Source organism: Bacillus rossius, chromosome 16, assembly GCF_032445375.1.
Source record: "Bacillus rossius redtenbacheri isolate Brsri chromosome 16, Brsri_v3, whole genome shotgun sequence".
NCBI lineage: Eukaryota > Metazoa > Arthropoda > Insecta > Phasmatodea > Bacillidae > Bacillus > Bacillus rossius.
This window is the reverse complement of record NC_086343.1, coordinates 10,038,748-10,062,983: the sequence shown is the minus strand read 5'-3', so window position 1 is coordinate 10,062,983 and position 24,236 is coordinate 10,038,748. Positions and strand designations below refer to the sequence as shown.

The window sequence follows — 24,236 nt, the reverse complement described above, 5'->3', positions numbered from 1 at the left end:
AAGTCATTTATTTTATTTAGTTAATAATAAGTAAGCGAACACACATACAGACGCGAATAGCGACTTTGTTTTATACAAATTTGAGTTAACACATTCCAGTATTCAATTGGCTAATTTTACTGTCTTCACCTAGATGTGAACCCTATAAAAGGGTTCGCGCTTTAAAAATATTCAGCATCATTGTAATAAAACAATTTATAGTTATAAAAACATCAGTTTTATTTGTGCGGGGAAAAAATATATTGTCACCACATTTTCAATAGTATTCAAGAGAACGTATGAAAAGTAATAAAGGTCCATATTTATTTTATCACTCGAAATGGGATTAGAGAACACACTAAAAATATTTAACGAACTTTCTTTAACCTGTCTTTAACTTCCACAAAAAATGGAAAGAAAAAAAAAGAGGGGGGGGTGTTTGTCTGTAAAGTCGGTTTACGGACGATAATTTTACGTGATAGCGTCATTAGAAAACATTGAAGAAAAATTGCATACTTTTTAATTTTTAAATATTATTTACAGTTTTTGCAAATTTAATTTAAATAATTTGTTTAAATATAATCACAAACAATTAGTTATAGAAATAAACTGAAATCAAATCAATGTCAATAAGTTCTTAATTTGAAATGACGTAATCGGACAAATAAATCAATTTTTTTTATTGCTGCTTTTAAAAAGCCCGCCTTAGCCTGTTAGATATTATAGAAGATTTTCTCGCACGGTGACTAGGCCGGTTTTTGCACGCTCGGCTCAGGCGGAACGTGACAATGAGTCGTGCTTTTTTCGTGCGTGCAGCCGGCGTTCATCGATTCATAAGACGTTATCACGTCAGAAAAAAAAAAGTCTGTAGATTCATGGATAATTACGGATGATTCGGGCGCCGGGAATCCTTCATTTCACAGACGAGAGAGCCACACCCGAAGTTCATGCTCGCTTCCCCCCCCCCCCCCCTCTTTCTATCACATTGTATAAACCGGTGTGGCATTAAATTTTGCGGTCGATTAGGATAGGTTAGCTACATTATAAATACTTTTAAACATTGTGGATGGTTGGTTAAATTAGGTAAGTATAGATACATTAAAAATACTGTAAAATCATTTTATGGTTGCTTAGCAAATACCTTTTTTAATATGTAGCTATCGAGGGCTAGGAAACCGTTTACATGATTTCACAGTATCTTTAATGTAGCTATCCTAACCAAATCAACCGTCCACAATATTTTAAAGTATTTATAATGTAGCTAACCTAACATAATTGACCATTAGTTATAAAAAAAAAACCGAAGATGCACAATTGGGCGTTTGGCTCTAAGAAGGCTTGCCTTCGGGCGCCTGACCCGGGCTGGGTGAACGCGGCCGCCTGACCCGGGCTCTGTGAACACGGCCGCGTCAGGCGCGCAGTAAATTCGGGCCCGGCGCGGCGCCTCGCCTGCAGCACAAATCTCAATGAAGCCGCGGCGGCGGCCGTTGGCATTACGTATTTAAAACGACCGCCCGCCCGCCAACAGACGTCCTTCTCGCGGGCCCGGGTTCGCAGCGCGGACCGGACACACGACACGTGTCCGGCCCGAATACCAAGTCACTCAGTTTACCTCAACAAACCATCTGCATGAAGGAGTAAAGTCAGACTTTTTTGACGTGACAACGTCTAATAAATCGATGAACGCCGTCTGCACGCACGAAAAAGTGTCCCGTTACGCTCATTGTACGCTTGCGCCGCATCTATCTCTCTTCCACTCGACTGGAACAACCATCGATTTGACTTTTTCGAGGAACATTAAAACTTGAAACACATCCCATTCGTTTCCTACTTTTCCCATCATCGTCCTATCCTTAACAGAATAACACAGATTGGAAGAAGTTGAATAGCAAAAATGTATAAAAGTTAGAGTTAAAATAATCTCTTCGTTAAAGTAATAAACATATTCGAATTAATGAGCGCAAATAAAAGTAAATTTATCAATTAAATTGTAGATTTCATTTCACTCCTTCTTTGAATCCATACAAAAGAGTGATAATTAATAAAAATGATTCAATTTTATTCATAAAAGTATGCGATCATTTCATCAATATTTTGTTATGACGTCACGTTAAACTATCGTCCGTAAACCGACTTTACAGACAACCAATTTTTTTTGGTAGCTCGGAATAAACTCTATAGGAAGAATCTACTTATTAGCTTAAAAGGAACTCACTAGCGAAAATATTCTATACGTAAGCCTGAAAGGAATTCTCTAGAGATAATAGTCTGATTAAAAGCTTAACAGTAACTCACTAGGAAGAATCGTCTATATAAAAACCCGTATGGAACTCACTACGAAGAATCGTCTATTTAATACCTTAACCGAAACTTACTTGGAAAAAAATCGTCTACATAATAACCTGAATTGAACTTTCTAGGAATAATCGTCTATTTTATTGCTTAAAAGGGACTCTCTAGGAAGAATCATCTGTAGAAAAGCTTGAAAACAACTCACTGGAGAGAACGGTTATTTAAGAGCTAGACAGGAACTCATTAGGAAGAACAATCTATTTAATAGCTTGAAAGACACATACCATTAAAATTGGGACATTCTTTTTTCCGAGCAGCCTGTAAGATATTATCTTCCTGTCATCTTGTTGAAAATATAGCAATCTATAATGTCAAAATATGCGCAACGTACTTGAGATGTTGCGTGTAAAGTTTTATTCGCTCGTTCCAAGGGTTTGAGTTCCGGCGTGCAGTGACTGGGTAAACTATCTCGCGGCGCGGCGTAGCGCCCTGCAGCGCGTGTGTGTGTCCACCCTCTGACCCGGGGCAATAACCAGATATAGCATTTCGGGTCCGGCCCCCAGCCTATTGGAGGGCGAGGGACGAAGTGTGTGTTGGGGAGGTGGTGGGGGGAGGGGGGGGGTTGAGTGTTAGCGAAATATCCGGCGGACAACAGCGATACCCCGACTCCGCCTCTCTCTCTCTCTCTCTCTCTCTCTCTCTCTCTCTCTCACCCAATTCTATCTTCCTCCTCCTGCAATTATCCGACGAGTACTCGCGATAAATATCTACAACACGGCTGTGCTTCGCCCTCCCTCCCTCCCTCCCTGAAAGGTCCCAGAACTGCCCCCCCCCCCCCAACACACACACACCCCGCGGCGCATCGGGTGCTTCAGCGCCAACCCAGAATAATCGCCGACTAATGGAATGAAATTGACTGGAAAAGATATACGCCGAAGGGCTGTTAGACCCCCCCCCCCCCTCCCCCACCCCTCCGGAGAAGAAGAGGGGAGGGGGGGTATGGGGCGAGAGGATATACGCCTCTCATTTTATGCGAGGCGCCAGTATACGCTCCACCCCACCTACCCTTTTCCACAATCACCCCGCACACACACACAGCCGATCTCTCTCTCTCTCTCTCTCTCTCTCTCTCTCTCTCGTTGGCCCCCATTCGTACCAATACTTCTCTGTCTGCTGGCTCCTGGTTAGCGCGCGCCGCGCCGGCACAATCGATGCGAGGGCAGTGGCGTTCCTATGGGAGGAGCCAAAATTTACATAACCCCCCCTCAGATCTTAAAAATAAAAAAAAACCGAAGAGATGAAATATAATCTACTCCAAGCCGCCAATGACCTTCAAAGTAGGTTACAATTTCAGATACAGGTATGAAATAATGGTAACGAGTAACGGTGGATGCAGGAATTTTTTTTTCGCGGGAGGGGGGGGGGGGTTGTTGAAAAAAAATTTAAGATTTGAAACACGTGTATTCGAAATAATTTACATTAATATTGAAACTAACACTGACATATATGGGCCTACAGTAGTGTCTGCAGGCGGCTTGGCTTCTTGTGCACAGTGACGTACTGATGTTTTGTGAAATTATTTCAAAAATTGGAGGGGTAAGGGAATATATTCCCAATATTCCCCCCCCCCACACACACACAGCGTCTGCCCTTGGCTGAATTAACTGTTTACCTTTACAGATATTTTTGTTAATTCTGTGTACTGTGAGTAGCCTATTTGTTTTAAAAAAATCAGTACTATAAAATTAATTTAAAAAAAAAAAATAGTTTGAAAAAATGACTTTTGAAGAAGTCAGAAATGCATTAAAATAGTGTTATGAGTGGGGAAAAACAGGTTCAAAACGGTCAGTCCAAGGAATCAAATACATTTTTTGTTTATTGCCTAATATTCACGCCATTAAGTTATAACTAAAATGTCTATTCACAAATTTATCACTGTTTTATACATAGGGTCCACAATCTACTGTTGCCACTGGAGCTCGACCCGACAGTAGCTCCCGCGACTGCTTGTCTCTTAGCGCGCACCTCTCGTTCTACACACTGCCTCGCACACAACACAGTTCCCAGTCAGATAACACAGTCAAAAAATCTATCAATAAATATATTATAGTACATTGAAAAGCTATTCTTGCGAGTATTCTAGAAGAGAGGGATCAACTCTACATGAAATAGGACATAAAAAAATTTGGTTGTCTGTAAAGACGGTTTACGGACGATAGTTTAACGTGACGTCATAACAAAACATTGATGAACTGATTGCATACTTTTATGAATAAAATTGAATCATTTTTATTGAATTATCACTATTTTGTATGGATACAAAGAAGGAGTGAAATGAAATCTACAATTTGATTGATAAATTTACTTTTATTTGCACTCATTAATTCAAATATGTTTATCACTTTAACGAAGAGATTATTTTAACTATAACTTTTATACATGTTTGCTATTTAACTTCTTCCAATCTGTGTTATTCTGTTAAGGATAGGACGATGATAGGAAAAGTAGGAAACGAATGGGAGTGTTTCAAGTTTAATGTGCCTCGAAAAAGTCAAATCGATGGTTGTTCCAATCGAGTGGAAGAGAGATAGATGCGGCGCAAGCGTACAATGAACGTAACGGGACACCGAGTAACGGGACAATGTGCGTAACGGGACAATGAGTCATCCTTTTTCGTGTGTGCAGCCGGCGTTCATCGATTTATTAGATGTTGTCACGTCAAAAAAATTGAAAAAATGAATAATTAAAATTATACTGTACTGTAAGTTCAAGCCAGTACTAAACCTTTTACATGCCTCGGTGCCCTATGCACCAGTCTCCGCACACGAAGCCCTTCGCTCGACGTCAACCTTCCCTCACCAAGGGGTCACTCACCCTCGGAGGTCGGAGTCGACATTTTCGAACCCCTCAGCCATCCTTTTGGAACGGTCTCGCGCTCTTTTGTGAAGTTGTCGCGTTTTCAGGGTCGAAGCTCCCAGAACAATGACGTTATAGTTACGCCACTTCGCGCAGGCGAGGCTGTGGGAAAGTGCCGAATCCTCAAGAACCGCAGAGATTTCTGGTCTCACAACGAGAAAGTGCTGAGGAAAGTACAACGATGGGGAGGGGGGAGCGAGGCGCCGTTGCTAATCGGATTAGGCGCGTATCACTAATGGACCGCGCACCACCCGCGAGCTAACGAGCCATCTGGCTGGTATTTGGTGGAAAATATTTTTTCTCAAACTATGTCGAATGATGGGGCTTCCCACCTCACTTTAATTACAAATTTTCAAAACTGCCACTAAGACAATCAACAAGATGGCGGGCGCCTTGGTAATAAATACTAATGCCCTCTAGCTGGTAAAAATCAAACCAATATTTCGGCAGTGCACTCTTGCAGACGACGTGACACTAGCACTCCTGGTAGCAAGTAGCCTACTGAAAATAAAGATGGATGACTCCAGCAGACGAAAACAATATGGTGACTATGATGTCATAATCCATGATGGCGGCCTCCAGCAGACGAAAATAAAAAGGCGACTATGATCCGTCGCCATTTCTTTCAAAAAGTAAGTGAGTTTTTAAATAAAAATAATCATTTAAATTTTTTTTAAATATTTTTTTTTATTAAATTAAAATTATTTTCCGATTTTTTTTGTATAATAGCATATTTTCAAAACGGCAAAAGTGACGTCATAAGTTAAAAATGACGGAATGTTTTTTATACTTTCTTTTTTTTTAACTTGTGGCAGGCTTGCTGCGAGCTTTTCATGTGTAAAAACTAGTTAGTTTTAATCGAGCTTGATGCAAGCTAACACACCTACCGTGGCAAGATTGATTCCAGCTTATTTCAAGCCTAGTTTGCTATCAGGGGATACTTACCAAGTATACTTTGAATTTAATAGTGTCGACTAGATGGTCCGGGGATCCTAACCCAGGAAATGTTTGTAAATTTGGCTATCAAAATGCAAATATAAAACCAAAATCTTAAGCGAAATATTGCACTCCAGGGAAAATAATGTCAACTGATGAACATTCTTATATTTCGTGTTTATTATTGACGTGACAATTTCTAATAAATCGATGAACGCCGGCTGCACAAACGTAAAATTGTCCCCGTAACGCACATTGTCCCGTTACGATGTGTCCCGTTACGCTCATTGTACGCTTGCGCCGCATATATCTCTCTTCCACTCGATTGGAACAACCATCGATTTGACTTTTTCGAGGCACATTAAACTTGAAACACTCCCATTCGTTTCCTACTTTTCCTATCATCGTCCTATCCTTAACAGAATAACACAGATTGGAAGAAGTTAAATAGCAAACATGTACAAAAGTTATAGTTAAATAATCTCTTCGTTAAAGTAATAAACATATTTGAATTAATGAGTGCAAATAAAAGTAGATTTATCAATTTAAATTGTATATTTCATTTGACTCCTCCTTTGTATCCATACAAAATAGTGATAATTCAATAAAAATTATTCAATTTTATTCATAAAAGTATGCAATCATTCCATCAATGTTTTGTTATGACGTTGTCACGTTAAACTATCGTCCGTAAACCGACTTTAGAGACAACCAAATGTTTTTTTTCTTATGCCCCGGTCCCCACAACCACCGAAATTCTTCTCAATGGCATAATTTGCGCCAAAAAATGCGTCGCCCACGTAGACGGCTCTGGTTCGGAGGGCAAGCGTCACGACTGCCTCCCGGCAGCCATTTTGTCGGAGGGGGCGGGATTTAATTTGCATAGCTGAGAGGGGGAAAAACCGCAGAGGGCGTCGCATTCCTTCAGCCAACGGCAGCTGGCGAGAGCCACAAGGGCACAAGGGGAACGCAAAAAATAGGATACATTCTTTAGCTAGCCGCGTTGAGCGATTTTTGGTAGGGGCAAAACTTATGGGTTCGCGTCACCGACATGCTAGTGTTGCGCCAGACTGGCGAATCGCAGCGGCCTGTGTACACGTATAAGCATATATTCACTAATACATTGTATATCCTCGACTGTATCATGTGCGTGTTGGACTCTTTTTTTTTGGACGGGTAAAATCTTGTGAGTTCGCATCACCGACATGCTGTAGTAGCAGAAGTGAAGTTAATTTGACCACGTGAATGCATGGCCTAGGTCTGACATCACTGGTAAATCATAGGTAATGAACATTTACGTAATTTTTACATACCACTGACATCTGTTGTGACTAAAAAATGATGTTAGGATAAATGATATCATGCTGACATCGTACTGATATAATACCAAAATCATTTTCTTCCGTACATTTGACGTAGAAATGATGTCATATTACACATTTAAAAACAAATTTTTATTTTCACTTCTGGTGACAGTCCCCATGACTGGTTATGTTTTTTCTTAAATTATATATTCCGCAATTTTATGCAATTTCGTGCGACGAGTCGCTGTGAATAAACGACTCTAGTCCGATGTGTGGCCATTTTGGTCGATTGGTCAGATTACTCGCATCCCGATAAGGCTATACGGGTTTAAATTCCTTTCTACAGGTACGGCAACGTTAAAAAAAATGGCAACCAATAAGATTGCATTTCAAGGATAGACATAGACCATTAGTTTAATTTTAAAATATATGTATTATGTTTCGAGAATGCATATGTATATTTGTTTTTATAATGAAAATAAACCGCAAAGTAATCACTAGATGTTCTTGTACTTAAAATATGTTTAAAGTATTTAGAACATAAATAAACTTTGCTACCATCGCAGCTTCTACTGGTTACACGGAGCGAAACGTAAACGGAAGAGCTAATACGTACGGGTCCGTCTCCGTCTGCGTGCCGTTGTTGAAACTCTGTTCCGTTTACGTGATCCGTCTTCGTTTCCGTAGTTTTGTAGAACGGGCCTAATTTCCGGCGGGGTCAAACCCGGAATTTTTTTTCGCACGTGACGAGACAGTCAGTGGCGGATCCACACTCTAATAATTGTGAAAAAGGGGGGGGGGGGGGGGGTGCGAGAGCTAAACCGGGGGATTTTTAGATGATATGGGAAATCTCAAGAATTAAATGTAGTCCGAAAAATTTGAACCATTTCTGAAGTCTTGAAAAACATTCTAGCGTCTAGCTCGAGATCAATGAACATTAGATTTCCTTTGCTACGCATATAGTGAAGACGCAATGAAAGCATTTAATACGTAGTAATATTACGTGGGTATGCGTAGAAGGTACATTTCATTTATCCTTTACTTTTTAAACTTCTTCAATTTCCACGTCTTCGCTTTCTGTTTAATTTTTTCATGCTCTCTTGTTAAATTTCGTCCCCTTCATACTTTCTGTAGATCTCATCTTCTCAAGAAATTTCCTTTCTTTCTCGTTTTCACTCTCTTTTTTCCTCGCTTTCCTTCTCTCTCTCTCTCTCTCTCTCTCTCTCTCTCTCTTTCCTCGTCTATATAGATTTTATTCATGTATATTTCTCTCAACTATTTGCATTCGCAAAAATTTATAGGGGATGTTTTATTACACAGCATAAACAAAAAAAATCACGCCGGAGGTTTGAATAAGGATGTTGATGTTCAACTGCTTAGTCGTTTCCGTAACTTTTTTTGTGTGCCCCTTACTTACTCTTTAATTCTTTTACTATTCCGGAAAAATAAAAAAAATATACCTATATCCCCGCTGACTTGTATGTAGTTATTCTCCCGAACAGCTCGGGCCGCTAAACAGGCGTTAAATTGCCTGCCATCTACGACGAAACGAGGGAAGTTTCGAAAGGTGGTGGCAAAGAAATCTTTTCTCTCTTTCTTTTTTTTATTAACAGCTAGCGGGAGAGAATTCTCAAGATGCCGTAGAAAAAAGTGATTTACGAATATTACCCTCACTTACACCGCCATACATTACTGCTTTAATATCCCGCGCCTGATGTATATTTATAAGTATTTACGGTTATGTTTTCCGAAACTGCATTATAGAGTCTTTGCAAAGAACCTCAAGAATATGCGTGACACATTAAACTGACGGAGATAAAAAAAACTGTGAGCGAGTCTTTTAGTGTTCACAGAGATTTGTAACATCAAAAACCTCGGGAACGAGCAAATACATGTGCTCTCGTGTTGCAAATACACTCATAATACCAAATTCGGACATGAAATTTAACTTAGAATAAATCCGAGCGTGTTAAATATACGCAAATTGTGTTTTCAACTACATTTCTTGATGCAGATCACATGAAGTTTCCACACCCGCCGCTAGCTAGAATTCATTGCCGAAGCAGCTACGTTGATTATTGAATCGTTTTATTATCAAACCGAAATTTTAAACTATACTTATACTGAAACTGCTCCGATAAAAGCTAAAGAAGAAGAAAAAAGCCTTTGAAAAAAATACTAAATCCCGGTTTTGGACCATGATTTTCGACAAGGAATCTTATTTAAGTACTGGCCATCTTGTTAAAATTCACAAAACAATTAATACAAGAAAGTTTCCCTTTGAGTTTGTGATTTTGGTTCGCGCCATCCGCCACAGACGGCAGCACCGTGGTTGCACATTTTCGTTCCATGCGACTTCCGTCGCAATCACGAAATTACTCCCACAAAAATGCCGCATAAAGAGAGCCAAGATGTTACACATAAAAAAAAATTGGTTGTCTGTAAAGTCGGTTTACGGACGATAGTTTAAAGTGACAACGTCATAACAAAACATTGATGAAATGATTGCATACCTTTATAAATAAAATTGAATCATTTTTATTCAATTATCACTTTTTTGTATGGATACAAAGAAGGAGTGAAATGAGATATACAATTTAATTGATAAGTTTACTTTTATTTGCACTCATTAATTCAAATATGTTTATTACTTTAACGAAGAGATTATATTAACTATAACTTTTATACATGTTTGCTATTTAACTTCTTCAAATCTGTGTTATTCTGTTAAGGATAGGACGATGATAGTTAAAGTAAGAAACGAATGTGAGTGATTCAAGTTTAATGTGCCTCGAAAAAGTCAAATCGATGGTTGTTCCAATCGAGTGGAAGAGAGATAGATGCGGCGAAAGCGTACAATGAGCGTAACGGGACACAGGCTAACGGTACATAGCGTAACGGGACAATGTGCGTCACGGGACACTTTTTAGTGCGTGCAGCCGGCATTCATCGATTTAATAGACGTCACGTCAAAAAATTCATCCATATTTTTCGTGCAGTATTGGAACATCTTAAGGGTCATACGACGAGGGTCATGGGTTCAATGCCAGCAGCGAGTCAGTGTACAAGTGGTTGGAGACCCATCGTTACCTTGAGGGTCCCATAAGAGCAGCTTCAGGAATACTTTTCGGGAGCGGCTATTGGATAATGATACGATCAAGTAGCAAAACTTTACATTATTGGTCTTGGAATAGTTACAAAATTTGTGGTCTTAAGCAGGGCCGGTGCGACCACACAGGCGAACTAGGCAACCGCCTAGGGCGCCAAGTAGCTGGGGGCGGCGCAGCACGACACATAACAGCTCATATAATATGTCTAACGATTATTGAAACTAGATGAAAATGGATTTTTGTAACACTTTGGAATGTTTATATTGATATAAGTAATTATTTGAAGTCCACAGTGACCTGTTTATGATTTGTAATAAGTAAAAAAGTAAAAAAAAACACAAGCCTGCTTACATTTGATTGTTGACAAAATCTTAGGCTTACGTGATGTATTTTGAGGCAAGGAAAATTTTTTTTGGGGTGTCCGGCCGGGGGGGGGGGGGGGCTTTAAGGTTTTTCACCTAGGGCGCCAATTTACCTTGCACCGGCCCTGGTCTTAAGTAGTCTACTGAACTTTAATACATAGTTTCAAATAATTTTTTATGAAAGAAACATATGAATTTAAGTATTACAAATGCAGAGACCAATGTAATGATTTAAAAATTTAACAATTAAACATCACTATAAATTTTAACTACTTTTATCTTAAAAGGAAAACAAAATTACCAAAAACATGACTTCTACTGCCCAGAGTGATGAAGTTTGGGCATCAGTAAAGTTTACATTGAACTTACACATATTTTTCGTTTGCAGAAGTCATTGTAAAAGTGAAAGCCACAACTAAGAACGGTTAAATACTCTTTGTCATTTCACCGAGTTGATTTGAATGTATTGACTTACGATTTCTATCGGATAAAATTGGATTCCACTATCATGAGATAGTTTTACGCCGCCTCGCCCCTGGTTCATGTCAACGTATGGGCAAAGCGGTACACAACTTACGGCCCACACGTTACCATATCCTAAAGGAAGGTTTAGGATATTTTAGTGGCCAAATTCCGCCCAATTAGTTGCGCCCCCATGCGTTCTACAATGGCACGTAAACAGAGATGGATCGCCCAGGACACTTCACCATCCCGTCTGCTGCTTCCATGGTGCACGCAGACGTAACAAATGGCAACCAGTGAGATAGCATTACAAGGTTACGAAATGTTGATTAAATTATGAAATTCATTATGCTTTGAGAGCATAGCACGGGCAGAATTTATGTACATAATAAAAATAAACGACAAAGTTATAATAGAACACTATCTATTCTTGTACTTAAAACCATTTTAAACGTGTTTAGGACATAAACAAACATTCACTGCATCTAAGTACTCAGCTTATATTGGTCGCACGGAGCAACGTAAACGGAAGAGCTCAGCATTGCCAGCTAATCCATGCGGGTTCATGTCTCCGTGTGCGTGCCAGTGTAGAAACTTTGTTGCGTGATACCCGTCTCCGTTTACATGTCATTGTAGAACAGGCCTAAGTAATACTTACTGCAAATTTCCAGTTTATGATTGACTTAGCGGTCGTTAATTCCAGCCAACGAAAACGGAAGAGAAAGCAACCATGTTTTATAAGCTGAATTTTTACATTTGTAGGTATCGTCTGCATTTTAAAGTTGTCCAACGAAACATTGGTTACGTACATACTTTAAATACCAGAGAGATACAATCTTTCAACTCGTAACTTAGAATTCTTATAAAAATTAGTATCACAAATATTTAACTTTAATATAGAAATACTATTTCATGTAATACTGAAATCATCGATTCCAAGCTACCACAAAATGACTGTATAGTTAATAAAATATATATTCATGAATTGTAAATACTTTTTTATGCTCGTATAATAGCAAAAATGAACCACAAACACATCGGAATAATCAATTCCCGGAATCATAAAACCAATTAAAGATTCCGATCAGAACTTTATTTTTATATTTTTCAAGCAGTTTCCTTGTAAGTATGTATACTAAAGTTTCCCGAGACCGCAGGCCACAATCACGGGTCGTACCCTGGCGGCAACTACTTGCGTCATAGATGCACGACACACCAGGAGTTTTACAATACTGGGTAGCATAATGTCTTAAAATTTTAAATTGTCTTAAATTATACTTTTTTTTTTTTGCGGATTATGTATGGTAATTTTTATTATCAATGAAATATCTGATAACATTTTGGAAGTTCATTAGCCTTAAAAAAAGTTCCCTGTCACACAATTTCTAAATTTGTCAGATTTATTTCGACTCAACTTTAGCTTATAATGTTAAACAGAAAATTTTTTTTTTTCATATACATATTAAATTTTTGTTTATGTTACTTTGTTTTTCACTTGCTCAAGTAGGACCTTTTTTTTGTATTTTAAACCAAGCAAAATTTAAAAAATTTTAAATTTCACAAAATTTGTACACAATCAAGTGCTGATCTATATTTTTTTTAAAAAATTAATCTGGCTATTACATGTACACATACTGCTATCACAAAACAAAAAGAGAGTAATATATAAATGAAATTCTTATAGTTAGGTAGTTGAATTTCTGGAAAGGAAGGACGTTCAATTGTGAAGCTGAGTATGAACGTGGTGCGAAGGTGGTTGCAGTGACCCCGTGTCGCCGGGAGCCTCAGAAGGAGCTCTTGTAGCGCAGCGTGGGGTAGGTCCTGAGCCGGAGCAACTCCAGCTCCGTGCGAAGGACCATGATCTCGCCGTGCTGGCGCTGGATCCTGCGCGCCAGCTGGCTGCGCTTCACGATCGTGGACATCCTGCGGCACGGACCCGGGGGGGATGGGGAACCTTCCGTCACGGCCGGTTCGCGTCGTTTCCCAAGTCGCAACGTTCGTGCACGGACGTTTTAAGACGACAGGACCTCCGAGTTCAGGGGGCGGAGTATTCCACTGTGGAACCATTGAATATATATACTGTATAGAAGTCGCGAGTGGATAGGATTTACTCTACGTTTTTCAGGAGCGTATGATGAGCAGCTTGGGAACTTCACCGCTGCAGTGCGCTGCCGTAACGCCCTGTATCGTCTTAGTTGTTATTTACACATTAGAGCGCAGCACTGTCGCCCGCTGTCATTCCCCCGCACCCCCCACATCCATCTTTCACTGCAGCTCAAGGTCGTTCCACAGGAGGGGGAAGGGGTGTTTGAAGAGTTCGACACTTGTCCGCTAGGGCCCACCACAATTCGATGCCCTAGAATTTGGTGGCGATTGCTGCGGTGAATTAACCAACTACCTCAAAACCGTATTAGAAATTTTAACCTGGGCTGGCGACTTCTATACAGTATATATATTCAAAGGTGGAACTGAGGAAACTGTCGGTTCCCCTACTGGATAAAATGCCCTTTCAATTGATTTCTGAACATGCGATTATTTCAGCAGAATTTCTACTTTTCAAACAGACAAAGTTGATTTTTGAGACAAACATTCTCTCTTCGCTCAGCTCTTTAAATGCTGCGATCCACCGTCTTTTGTCCGCTCCTTACACCAAAACTCGGAGCTCGGCATAGGTGTCGCAAGGATATATTTTTTGGAGGGGGGACTGCAATTGATTTAGTTGTTGAGGAATATCCATCTCCTGGGAAAAAAAAGCAGGGGGTCCGGGGGTCCTCCCCCGGGAAAATTTGGAGTTTGAAGATGCAAAAAGGTGGTTTTTAGGCATTTTTCTTTCCTAAATATTCTAATTATAGTTGGTTGCAATATATAATTTATTTTTTATAAAATATATTTTTAGAGAATAAATTTGTAAAAACACAGTGCTCATATTACCACGATTGGACTAAATGCACCATGCGCAACATATAGGTTATATCACAGAAATCATATTAATAATATAACTACTAAACTAAATATATTATTGGAGGGTACGAAAATGAAGACTTTTATTATTGGGGGGGACGTGTCCCCCCCGGTTGCGACGCCAATGGAGCTCGGCTATCTTCGCGTGTTCTGATTGCAACCGAAGCCACGCTGTCGAACTGGGGAACCAGCCAACAACAAATGTGTATTTTATATGCTAAATATTTTTGTTATTTTCATATTTGTACTGATATGTTTTTTCAGTTTTTATTTAAATGTATTTGTGACAAATTTTGGTACGTATAGGCTATAATATTTATCAGGTTTATTTTGCATGTACCTAGTTAGTAAAGATGTATGTGGTTAAGTGTAAGACATCTTTGCCACTTAAAATAAGGCAATAAATAAAAAATAAAAAAATAAATAAATGTAAGCGTGCTATGAATTAATTTGTTGTTAAAGGCTGGCATGTTGTAAAAACATTGTCTTTATAACTTATCAGAGCAAATGTCTTTAAAATCCTCAATACGTGAAACAGACTGTTGAAAAGTACCTAGTGCAAAATGTTAACTCCTCCCTCCGCAGGTCTAGACCACGGAGGTTGTACAGTGCAGGGCAAGGGACGGCTGGCTTTGCTTTCTCCAGCCAACCCAACCAGTGAAGGGGAAGTCAAGGAGGCAACATGAAGAGGGGGGAACGAGGATTAGCAGTGTGAGCGGGCAGGAGGGAAGAGAGACAGAAGTCAGTCCTGTGATCAAAGACAAAACATTCAGCCGGTACATCTATGGCTGTGTGTTTCAAAAATTTGCTTTCTAGATCTTTAGACATTCGAAGATGGAATTTTTTTTTAAATTTAAGAGGCCACTCCAGTGTTTCAGGGGCACTACGCAACCCGCGTTAACCTCATAAGATTCAATGCTATTTTCATTTTGCTTATAACTAATTAACTAATATATATTTCGAAATGATGCTTGCTTTATATGTAAGACAACGATGCACTTATCAAAGCCACTTTCTTCAAAAAACGTGCATAAATTATGGTCTTATACTAATCTTCACTAATATGAATAAGTGTATTGTCTAGGTTTGAACCATAATTTATGCACGTTTTTGAAGAAAGGGGCTTTGCTAAGAGCATCGTTGTCTTACACATCAAGCAAGCATCATTTCGAAATCTATATTAGTTAATTAGTTATAAGCAAAATGAAAATAGCATTGAATCTTATGAGGTTAACGCGGGTTGCGTAGTTCCCCTGAAACACTGGAGTGGCCTCTTAAGCATTGATACCAGGAAAAGCACTTGAAAGTCGCCCGTGTCGGGTAAGAGTTTCTGGAAATGCGGCACGGAAGGCCAGCTGGTTCCTACCTCCTCTGCACCGCCTCGGCCTCGCGCGCTTCCAGCCCGGGGTCCCGGCGCAGGTGCCGCTCGCTCACGTCCACGTTCACCGCGGCCACCTTCCGGTCCAGCTCCGCGTTCCGCCGGCGCACCAGCTGGATCTTCTGGTCGAGCTGCGAGAGCTGGCCCCTCGCGTCGCCCGCCGCCTTCTCGTAGAACTGCACGCGCCATGCAAAGTGAACCAGGGCTAGACAGACGTCTCGCTCGCAGCCAGGTGGCTGCCGCGTCTGATCTGGCCTACTGTCAGGTACCGTCGCGAGTCGTGACACACTTGGACGCATTTGGTCGCAAGTTAGCATGAACACCTTCGTATTCTCTGGCCATCAGGGGCGTAGCCAGGGGGGGGGGGGGTTAGGGGTTCCACAACCCCCCCCCCCCCCTAGCAACAAATATTTAATTAATTTCTTATTCATCACTCAAACAAATTTCATATTAAAATTAATAAAAATTTTCACCATGACAATATTTCAATTTAAGTACCGAAAACTGCTAAAATAGCACTATTTTACACCTTAAAATCCAATTTTTCCCGGGGGAGGACCCCCGGACCCCCCGCTTTAATACTTAATATGGGGGGGAGGGGGGGCATGCTTCTTAACACCCTCCATACACAAATCTTGGCTACACCACTGCTGGCCATGATCAGACATGCTGCTTTAAGACAGTAGCCCAGACAACGTTGCCCAGCCACTAGGATAAAAGTAAGCAAATCTGACAGTGTCGATTAACAAGATAAAAAAAAGTTACCAGTAAGAAATCATCCAACATAAAAACAACCAATGGTACGGTAAAAATAAGGGCTTTGAATTTTAAGCCGGAGGCCAAACGAACTCGCGAAATTTCCCGGTTGTCTGGTCATGACCGACCTCCTGAGAGCGAACGGCACCAGCGCAACCTTGGTTTAGGCAGGCGTTGACTCGTGCACTGGCTCACGTTTACACCTGCGTACCGTCTGGTGAACTGTGTACCGACGTGCAAATAATCTACGTCCTGCCCGCCAACTCACGGTTACGCGATCACTCGCCAGTGTGTTGTGTGTCGACACAGTGTTTCAGAACTGTAATCTGTGTTTCAAATGAAACTTCAGTGTATTACTATTTCAACACTATGAAACCCAATATGCAGGTCTATTCTGACAGGCAGCATACACAGATAAATATTAAAATGAGTTTCTCAATACACTGCTGCCTCAAAAAATTCTAACGACTTTGCATGAAGGACAGATATAGAGTTTGAAAATAAGTATAAAAAATAGTATAAATTAATTAATATACTAAACATACATAACCTTTTGAAATATACTCAAATATTTGCAGTAAAAAGTTAATAGAATATGTTCATATATACATTACTTTTCTAGCAAGTTGAATCTCCTTTTCTAATGAGACACCTTTTTCTTCGGGCAGCCCCATTCTTTTTCCGTACAGATACTTTTGTATTTCTCTCGTGATCTGAAAAAAAAAAAATGAGAAAGACACATTCAGGATGCAACTCCAAGTTATTCAAAAGGCTTGTGGAACAATGCAACTGAGGGACCGTCTTTCTACATGATAAGCTGAAAAAGATTTTTTTAGGTTTTATCGGAATGCTGCCATTTCACCCACCAATTCCTTCCATAAACAGAGATCATTCTTATCTTGTTTCTCCTTAGCATCTCTAATAACTATGATGTCAACGAGACATTCAATCATACAACTCAAAACCTGCAAGAAGGATCTCCAAATATGCAGAGGTGTATCGTTTCAAGAAGCCATAAAGCACACTACCTTGATGTACAAATGCACACTACCTTGATGCACAAATGCACACAACCTTATCCACAAGTGCACACAACTTTATGCACAAGTGCACACAACCTTGATACATAAATGCACACTATCTTGACGCACAGGTGCACACAACCTTGATGCACAAGTACACACTACTTTGATGCAAAAGTACACAATACCTTGATGTACAAGTACACACTACCTTGATACAAAAATGGAAATACCTTGATGCACAGATGCACATAACTTGATGCATAGGTGCACATACCTTGATGCATGAGTGAACAATACATTGAATCACAAGTACACACTACCTCGATGCTCAATTACACACTAAATTGATGCATGAATGCACACTACGCTGATGCACAAGTGCACACTACCTCAATGTACAAGTGCACACTACGCTGATGCACAAGTGCACACTACCTCGATGCACAAGTGCACACTACCTCGATGCACAAGTGCACACTACCTCGATGCACAAGTGCACACTACCTCGATGCACAAGTGCACACTACCTCGATGAACAAGTGCACACTACCTCGATGCACAAGTGCACACTACCTCGATGCACAAGTGCACACTACCTCGATGCACAAGTGCACACTACCTCGATGCACAAGTGCACACTATCAAGATGCACAAGTGCACACTACCTCGATGCACAAGTGCACACTACCTCGATGCACAAGTGCACACTACCTCGATGCACAAGTGCACACTACCTCGATGCACAAGTGCACACTACCTCGATGCACAAGTGCACACTACCTCGATGCACAAGTGCACACTACCTCGATGCACAAGTGCACACTACCTCGATGCACAAGTGCACACTACCTCGATGCACAAGTGCACACTACCTCGATGCACAAGTGCACACTACCTCGATGCACAAGTGCACACTACCTCGATGCACAAGTGCACATTTACCTCGATGCACAAGTGCACACTACCTCGATGCACAAGTGCACATTTACCTCGATGCACAAGTGCACACTACCTCGATGCACAAGTGCACACTATCAAGATGCACAAGTGCACACTACCTCGATGCACAAGTGCACACTACCTCGATGCACAAGTGCACACTACCTCGATGCACAAGTGCACACTACCTCGATGCACAAGTGCACACTACCTCGATGCACAAGTGCACACTACCTCGATGCACAAGTGCACACTACCTCGATGCACAAGTGCACACTACCTCGATGCACAAGTGCACACTACCTCGATGCACAAGTGCACACTACCTCGATGCACAAGTGCACACTACCTCGATGCACAAGTGCACACTACCTCGATGCACAAGTGCACACTACCTCGATGCACAAGTGCACACTACCTCGATGCACAAGTGCACACTACCTCGATGCACAAGTGCACACTACCTCAATGCACAAGTGCACACTACCTCGATGCACAAGTGCACACTACCTTGATGCACAAGTGCACACTACCTCGATGCACAAGTGCACACTACCTCGATGCACAAGTGCACACTATCAAGATGCACAAGTGCACACTACCTCGATGCACAAGTGCACACTACCTCGATGCACAAGTGCACACTACCTCGATGCACAAGTGCACACTACCTCGATGCACAAGTGCACACTACCTCGATGCACAAGTGCACACTACCTCGATGCACAAGTGCACACTACCTCGATGCACAAGTGCACACTACCTCGATGCACAAGTGCACACTACCTCGATGCACAAGTGCACACTACCTCGATGCACAAGTGCACACTACCTCGATGCACAAGTGCACACTACCTCGATGCACAAGTGCACACTACCTCGATGCACAAGTGCACACTACCTCGATGCACAAGTGCACACTACCTCGATGCACAAGTGCACACTACCTCGATGCACAAGTGCACACTACCTCGATGCACAAGTGCACACTACCTCGATGCACAAGTGCACACTACCTCAATGCACAAGTGCACACTACCTCGATGCACAAGTGCACACTACCTTGATGCACAAGTGCACACTACCTCGATGCACAAGTGCACACTACCTCGATGCACAAGTGCACACTATCAAGATGCACAAGTGCACACTACCTCGATGCACAAGTGCACACTACCTCGATGCACAAGTGCACACTACCTCGATGCACAAGTGCACACTACCTCGATGCACAAGTGTACACTACCTCGATGCACAAGTGCACACTACCTCGATGCACAAGTGCACACTACCTCGATGCACAAGTGCACACTACCTCGATGCACAAGTGCACACTACCTCGATGCACAAGTGCACACTACCTCGATGCACAAGTGCACACTACCTCGATGCACAAGTGCACACTACCTCGATGCACAAGTGCACACTACCTCGATGCACAAGTGCACACTACCTCGATGCACAAGTGCACACTACCTCGATGCACAAGTGCACACTACCTCGATGCACAAGTGCACACTACCTCGATGCACAAGTGCACACTACCTCGATGCACAAGTGCACACTACCTCGATGCACAAGTGCACACTACCTCGATGCACAAGTGCACACTACCTCGATGCACAAGTGCACACTACCTCGATGCACAAGTGCACACTACCTCGATGCACAAGTGCACACTACCTCGATGCACAAGTGCACACTACCTCGATGCACAAGTGCACACTACCTCGATGCACAAGTGCACACTACCTCGATGCACAAGTGCACACTACATCGATGCACAAGTGCACACTACCTCGATGCACAAGTGCACACTACCCTGATGCACGAATGTACTTTAATCGGAAATAATTTCAATGATTAAATGCATGAATTGTAACGAAATAAATGGAAGGGAAGGACTGAAATGTGCGTACCTGGACGGCCTCGAGGGAGTGTATGTGGTCGCGCAGGTCCTCCACCTGCATGCTGAGCTCCCGGTGCTGCCACTCCTTGTGCAGGATGACGCGGCGCACGCTGGCGCTCTCCCGCATCACCGCCAGCTTCCCCTTGCCCTTCTCCTGCGGGCCAGACGCGGCAACGCCCCTTCACCCGCCCTCTGGCCGGCCACGCCGAGCTCCAGCACTTTCCATACAGGGTAGACTACATTATGAGCATGGGCGTCGCAACCGGGGGGGGGGGGGGGGGGGGGTTGACGGGAGGGACACATCCCCCCCAATAATAAAAGTTTTCAATTTCGTCCCCTCCAATAATATATTTAGTTTCGTAGTTATATTAAAAATATGATTTCTGTGATATAACCCATATGTTGCGCATGGTGCATTTAGTCCAATCGTGGTAATGTGAGCACTGTGTTTTTACAAATTTATTCTCTGAAAATATTTTTATATAAAAAAATTATATATTGCAACCAACTATAATTAGAATATTTAGGAAAGAAAAATGCCTAAAAACCACCTTTTTGCACCTTCAAACCCCATATGTTCCCGGGGGAGGACCCCCGGACCCCCCGCTTTTTTTTCCAGGGGATGGATATTCCTCAAGAACTAAATCAATTGCAATCCCCCCCAAAAAATATATCCTTGCGACGCCCATGGTTATGAGGGAGAGTTGAAGAAACAACCGGGTTTAAGCTGCCATTTAAAAAACTTGGTATTCCCTAATTGGATCTTCTATTCCGAAATAAACCTGAAATAATGCTCAAAATTTCACATTATTTAATAATTTTAAGAGTCTGCGGGTCTTCAAAAAACATTAATTTAATATTCATGAATAATTTGATAAGTGATTAAAAATTTGATTCAAATTAAAAAAAAAAAACAGGGTTTTTCTTAAGCCTATTGCATTTCATAGTTACCTATATATTTATGTTTGAGTCTGTTTTCTGTCGCTCACTAACACCCCCCAGTGATTTTGGAAAATTAATGATGAATTCGCCATTGTCCATCTTCACAAAGAGAATATTTTGTAAGAATAGGGAGTTCCCAAAATGGGTGTATCTAGCTTCGAATATGATGGCAGAAGGTGTGAGAATGATCGAAGGGTTTTGGGTCTAAAATTTTGAAAAATAAAAAAACCTTTAAAAAGCTATTGTAACACATTTTTGATATTTTAAATTTTCAATATCCAAGATAAGAATAAATTATTTGAACAATGTACCTGACAAAAGACCTAATTTGATACTTAACAATGAAAGCACTTTATACAGGCTGTCATTATAAGTATAATGTCTTATAGTAATTTGAAAACATTTACGTAAAACTTTGTGAGATTCCTCTGTAATGCTGAATTGTCAGCACCCAGACATTAAACAGACAAGAACTTTAATTAATGCACTCCACATGTAATGTTAATTGTTTGATTCAATTTAGTTCGGTCTGATTCCAATTCAAGATCAAAACAACCAAAATTTTTTTTCTTTGTAAAATAAAATATGCAGACATTTTACACTTTAAAATCTACAAACTATTTGTTTTATCTATACAATGCTGTAGTAGAGGAAATTAATGATTTGATAAATAGAAATGTCTTAACATCTATGATAGTGAAATGAAACAATCAGGAAAAACAAAAACAGCAACGATTACTACTACCAACAGCACAACTACAAAAACAACATGATTACCTTAATAACTTCATTTATGGATTCAACAGTGGAACGATCAATGAGGACAGCATCGTCAAAATCTGATATTTTGCCAGTGATTGGTACTTCTACGTTGCCTTGCTCCAAGACGAGTTGAATCTGCAAGTATGGGCAGGAAAAATTTAATCAAGTAATACACAGTCCTTGGAACTATGCACAAAGCCAATGACACACAGATAAAACATTTAAAGCTCAAGTCTCACACGTCATGATGAATTTTTTTTTCCATTACTCTTATTTAAAGGCTATTTGTAGAATTTTAACTCGATACCTCTCTTGCATTTGTTATTCTGCCACAAATATTTTCACATATATTTACCTAATGTAATATCATGGGTGTAAAAAGGTGTTCAAGTGATGAGAAAACAAACACTTGCATATGCCTATTTTCACTCACGATATTACATTAAGTGAATAGTATCTGTTGTAAATATTTGTGGCAGAACAACAAATACAAAGAAGGTACCTAATAATAACTGAAGAGCAGCGACACCCCAAGCTAGAGACACTGACCTGTCAAAGAATAAATTAGCCTAATAAGAAGTATTTACACATTTATTGATCTCTAGGGAGAGGGGACATACTCTGATAAGGTGAACACTTAACCTGTAAAAAAAAATTTAGCTAAATAAAAATGTATTGTATTTCATCTAATATGTTCCACCTTCACTGAGTGGAATAGAACTTCTGTGATAATCAAGCGAGGGATAAAAATATCATTATGTTATCTTCTTTGCCTCGTGAAGGAAAAGGTGTTGTTTTAAAAAAAAAAAATTTCCCGATCTGGCAAGGACAGCTCTACAAACAAATGACGTTTAGCTCCACCAGTCACACCTAATAACTCGATTAATTCCAGTTCAAGATCAAAACAACCAAAAATTTTTTTTCTTTGTAAAATAAAATATGCAGACATTTTACACTTTAAAATCTACAAACTATTTGTTTTATCTATACAACGCTGTTAGTAGAGGAAAATTAATGATTTGATAAATATAAAATGTCTTAACATCTATGATAGTGAAATGAAACAATCAGGAAAAACAACAACAACATGATTACCTTAATAACTTCATTTATGGTTTCAACAGTGGAACGATCAATGAGGACAGCATCGTCAAAATCTGATATTTTGCCAGTGATTGGTACTTCTACGCAGGGCCGGCGCGTCCACACAGGCGAACTAGGACACCGCCTAGGGCGCCAAGTAGCTGGGGGCGGCGCAGCACGACACATAACAGCTAGTTTAACGATTATTGAAACTAGATAAAAAGGGATTTTTGTAACAGTTTGGAATGTTTATATTGATATAAGTGATTATTTAAAGTCCACGGTGAACTGTTTATGATTTGTAATAAGTAAAAAAGATAAAAAAAAAAACACAAGCCTGCTTACATTTGATTGTTGTCAAAATCTTAGGCTTACGTGATGTATTTTGAGGCAAGGAAAATTTTTTTTGGGGGTGTCCGGCCGGGGGAGGAGGAAGGGGGGGCATTAAGTTATTTCGCCTAGGGCGCCAATTGACCTTGCACCGGCCCTGCTTCTACGTTTCCTTGCCCGCGGGGCTACACTGTTCTCGTCGCAACCCACCTGTGCGTTGTGGACCGTGTGCAGCTTGTCGGCACGCACTGCAGCCAGCTGCGCCCGCAGCACGGATATCTCCTCCTTCGCGGCGGCCAGTCGCCTCTGGGCGCCGGCCACCGTGGCCTCCGACTCCGCCACTTCCAGCCCCAAGCTCTTCACCTGCGCCCGAGACCGCACGCACATCGCAGGAACATTTTGGATGGTCTTCCGGGGTAAAAAGGGTAACAAGTAAAGATTTCACTTTTTTTGCGGGAGGGAGAAAAAAAAAACTCTTTAGATGAAAAATTGAATTTAAATACGTACTTAAAATTTTTCTTGCATTATTCTTTTATTTATAGTTGCCAATGATTAAAAATGCATTACATATTCTACATGACTTGTTGACTAAAAATCACCGAAATGTGACTACTTACCTTTTACCCGGAGACTGTTCATTTGTTTCATGAATGCAATGACTAGGGACAAGATTTCACTACAATTTGCGAAAAAACAACCAAAATAACACTGAAAAAATACGCTAATACACCATACATCACAAAAATGCAACTAAAAATAAGAAATTAAATGGCATTTTAACAAAAACCTT

General features: G+C 40.7%; 1 protein-coding gene across 1 annotated transcript in view; it reads right to left on the bottom strand.

The window, feature by feature from the left end:
* The window catches only part of LOC134540129 (CD109 antigen-like), a 487,552-nt gene that overhangs the window by 445,924 nt on the left and 17,392 nt on the right, over positions 1-24,236 (bottom strand). Inside the window, exons 8-12 of the mRNA XM_063382655.1 lie at positions 23,657-23,809; positions 22,049-22,168; positions 20,340-20,483; positions 17,071-17,169; positions 15,689-15,876 (exon numbers count right to left, since the gene is read on the bottom strand). Coding sequence (XP_063238725.1) covers positions 15,689-15,876; positions 17,071-17,169; positions 20,340-20,483; positions 22,049-22,168; positions 23,657-23,809 — 704 coding nt within the window. The remainder of the gene's footprint in view (positions 1-15,688; positions 15,877-17,070; positions 17,170-20,339; positions 20,484-22,048; positions 22,169-23,656; positions 23,810-24,236) is intronic.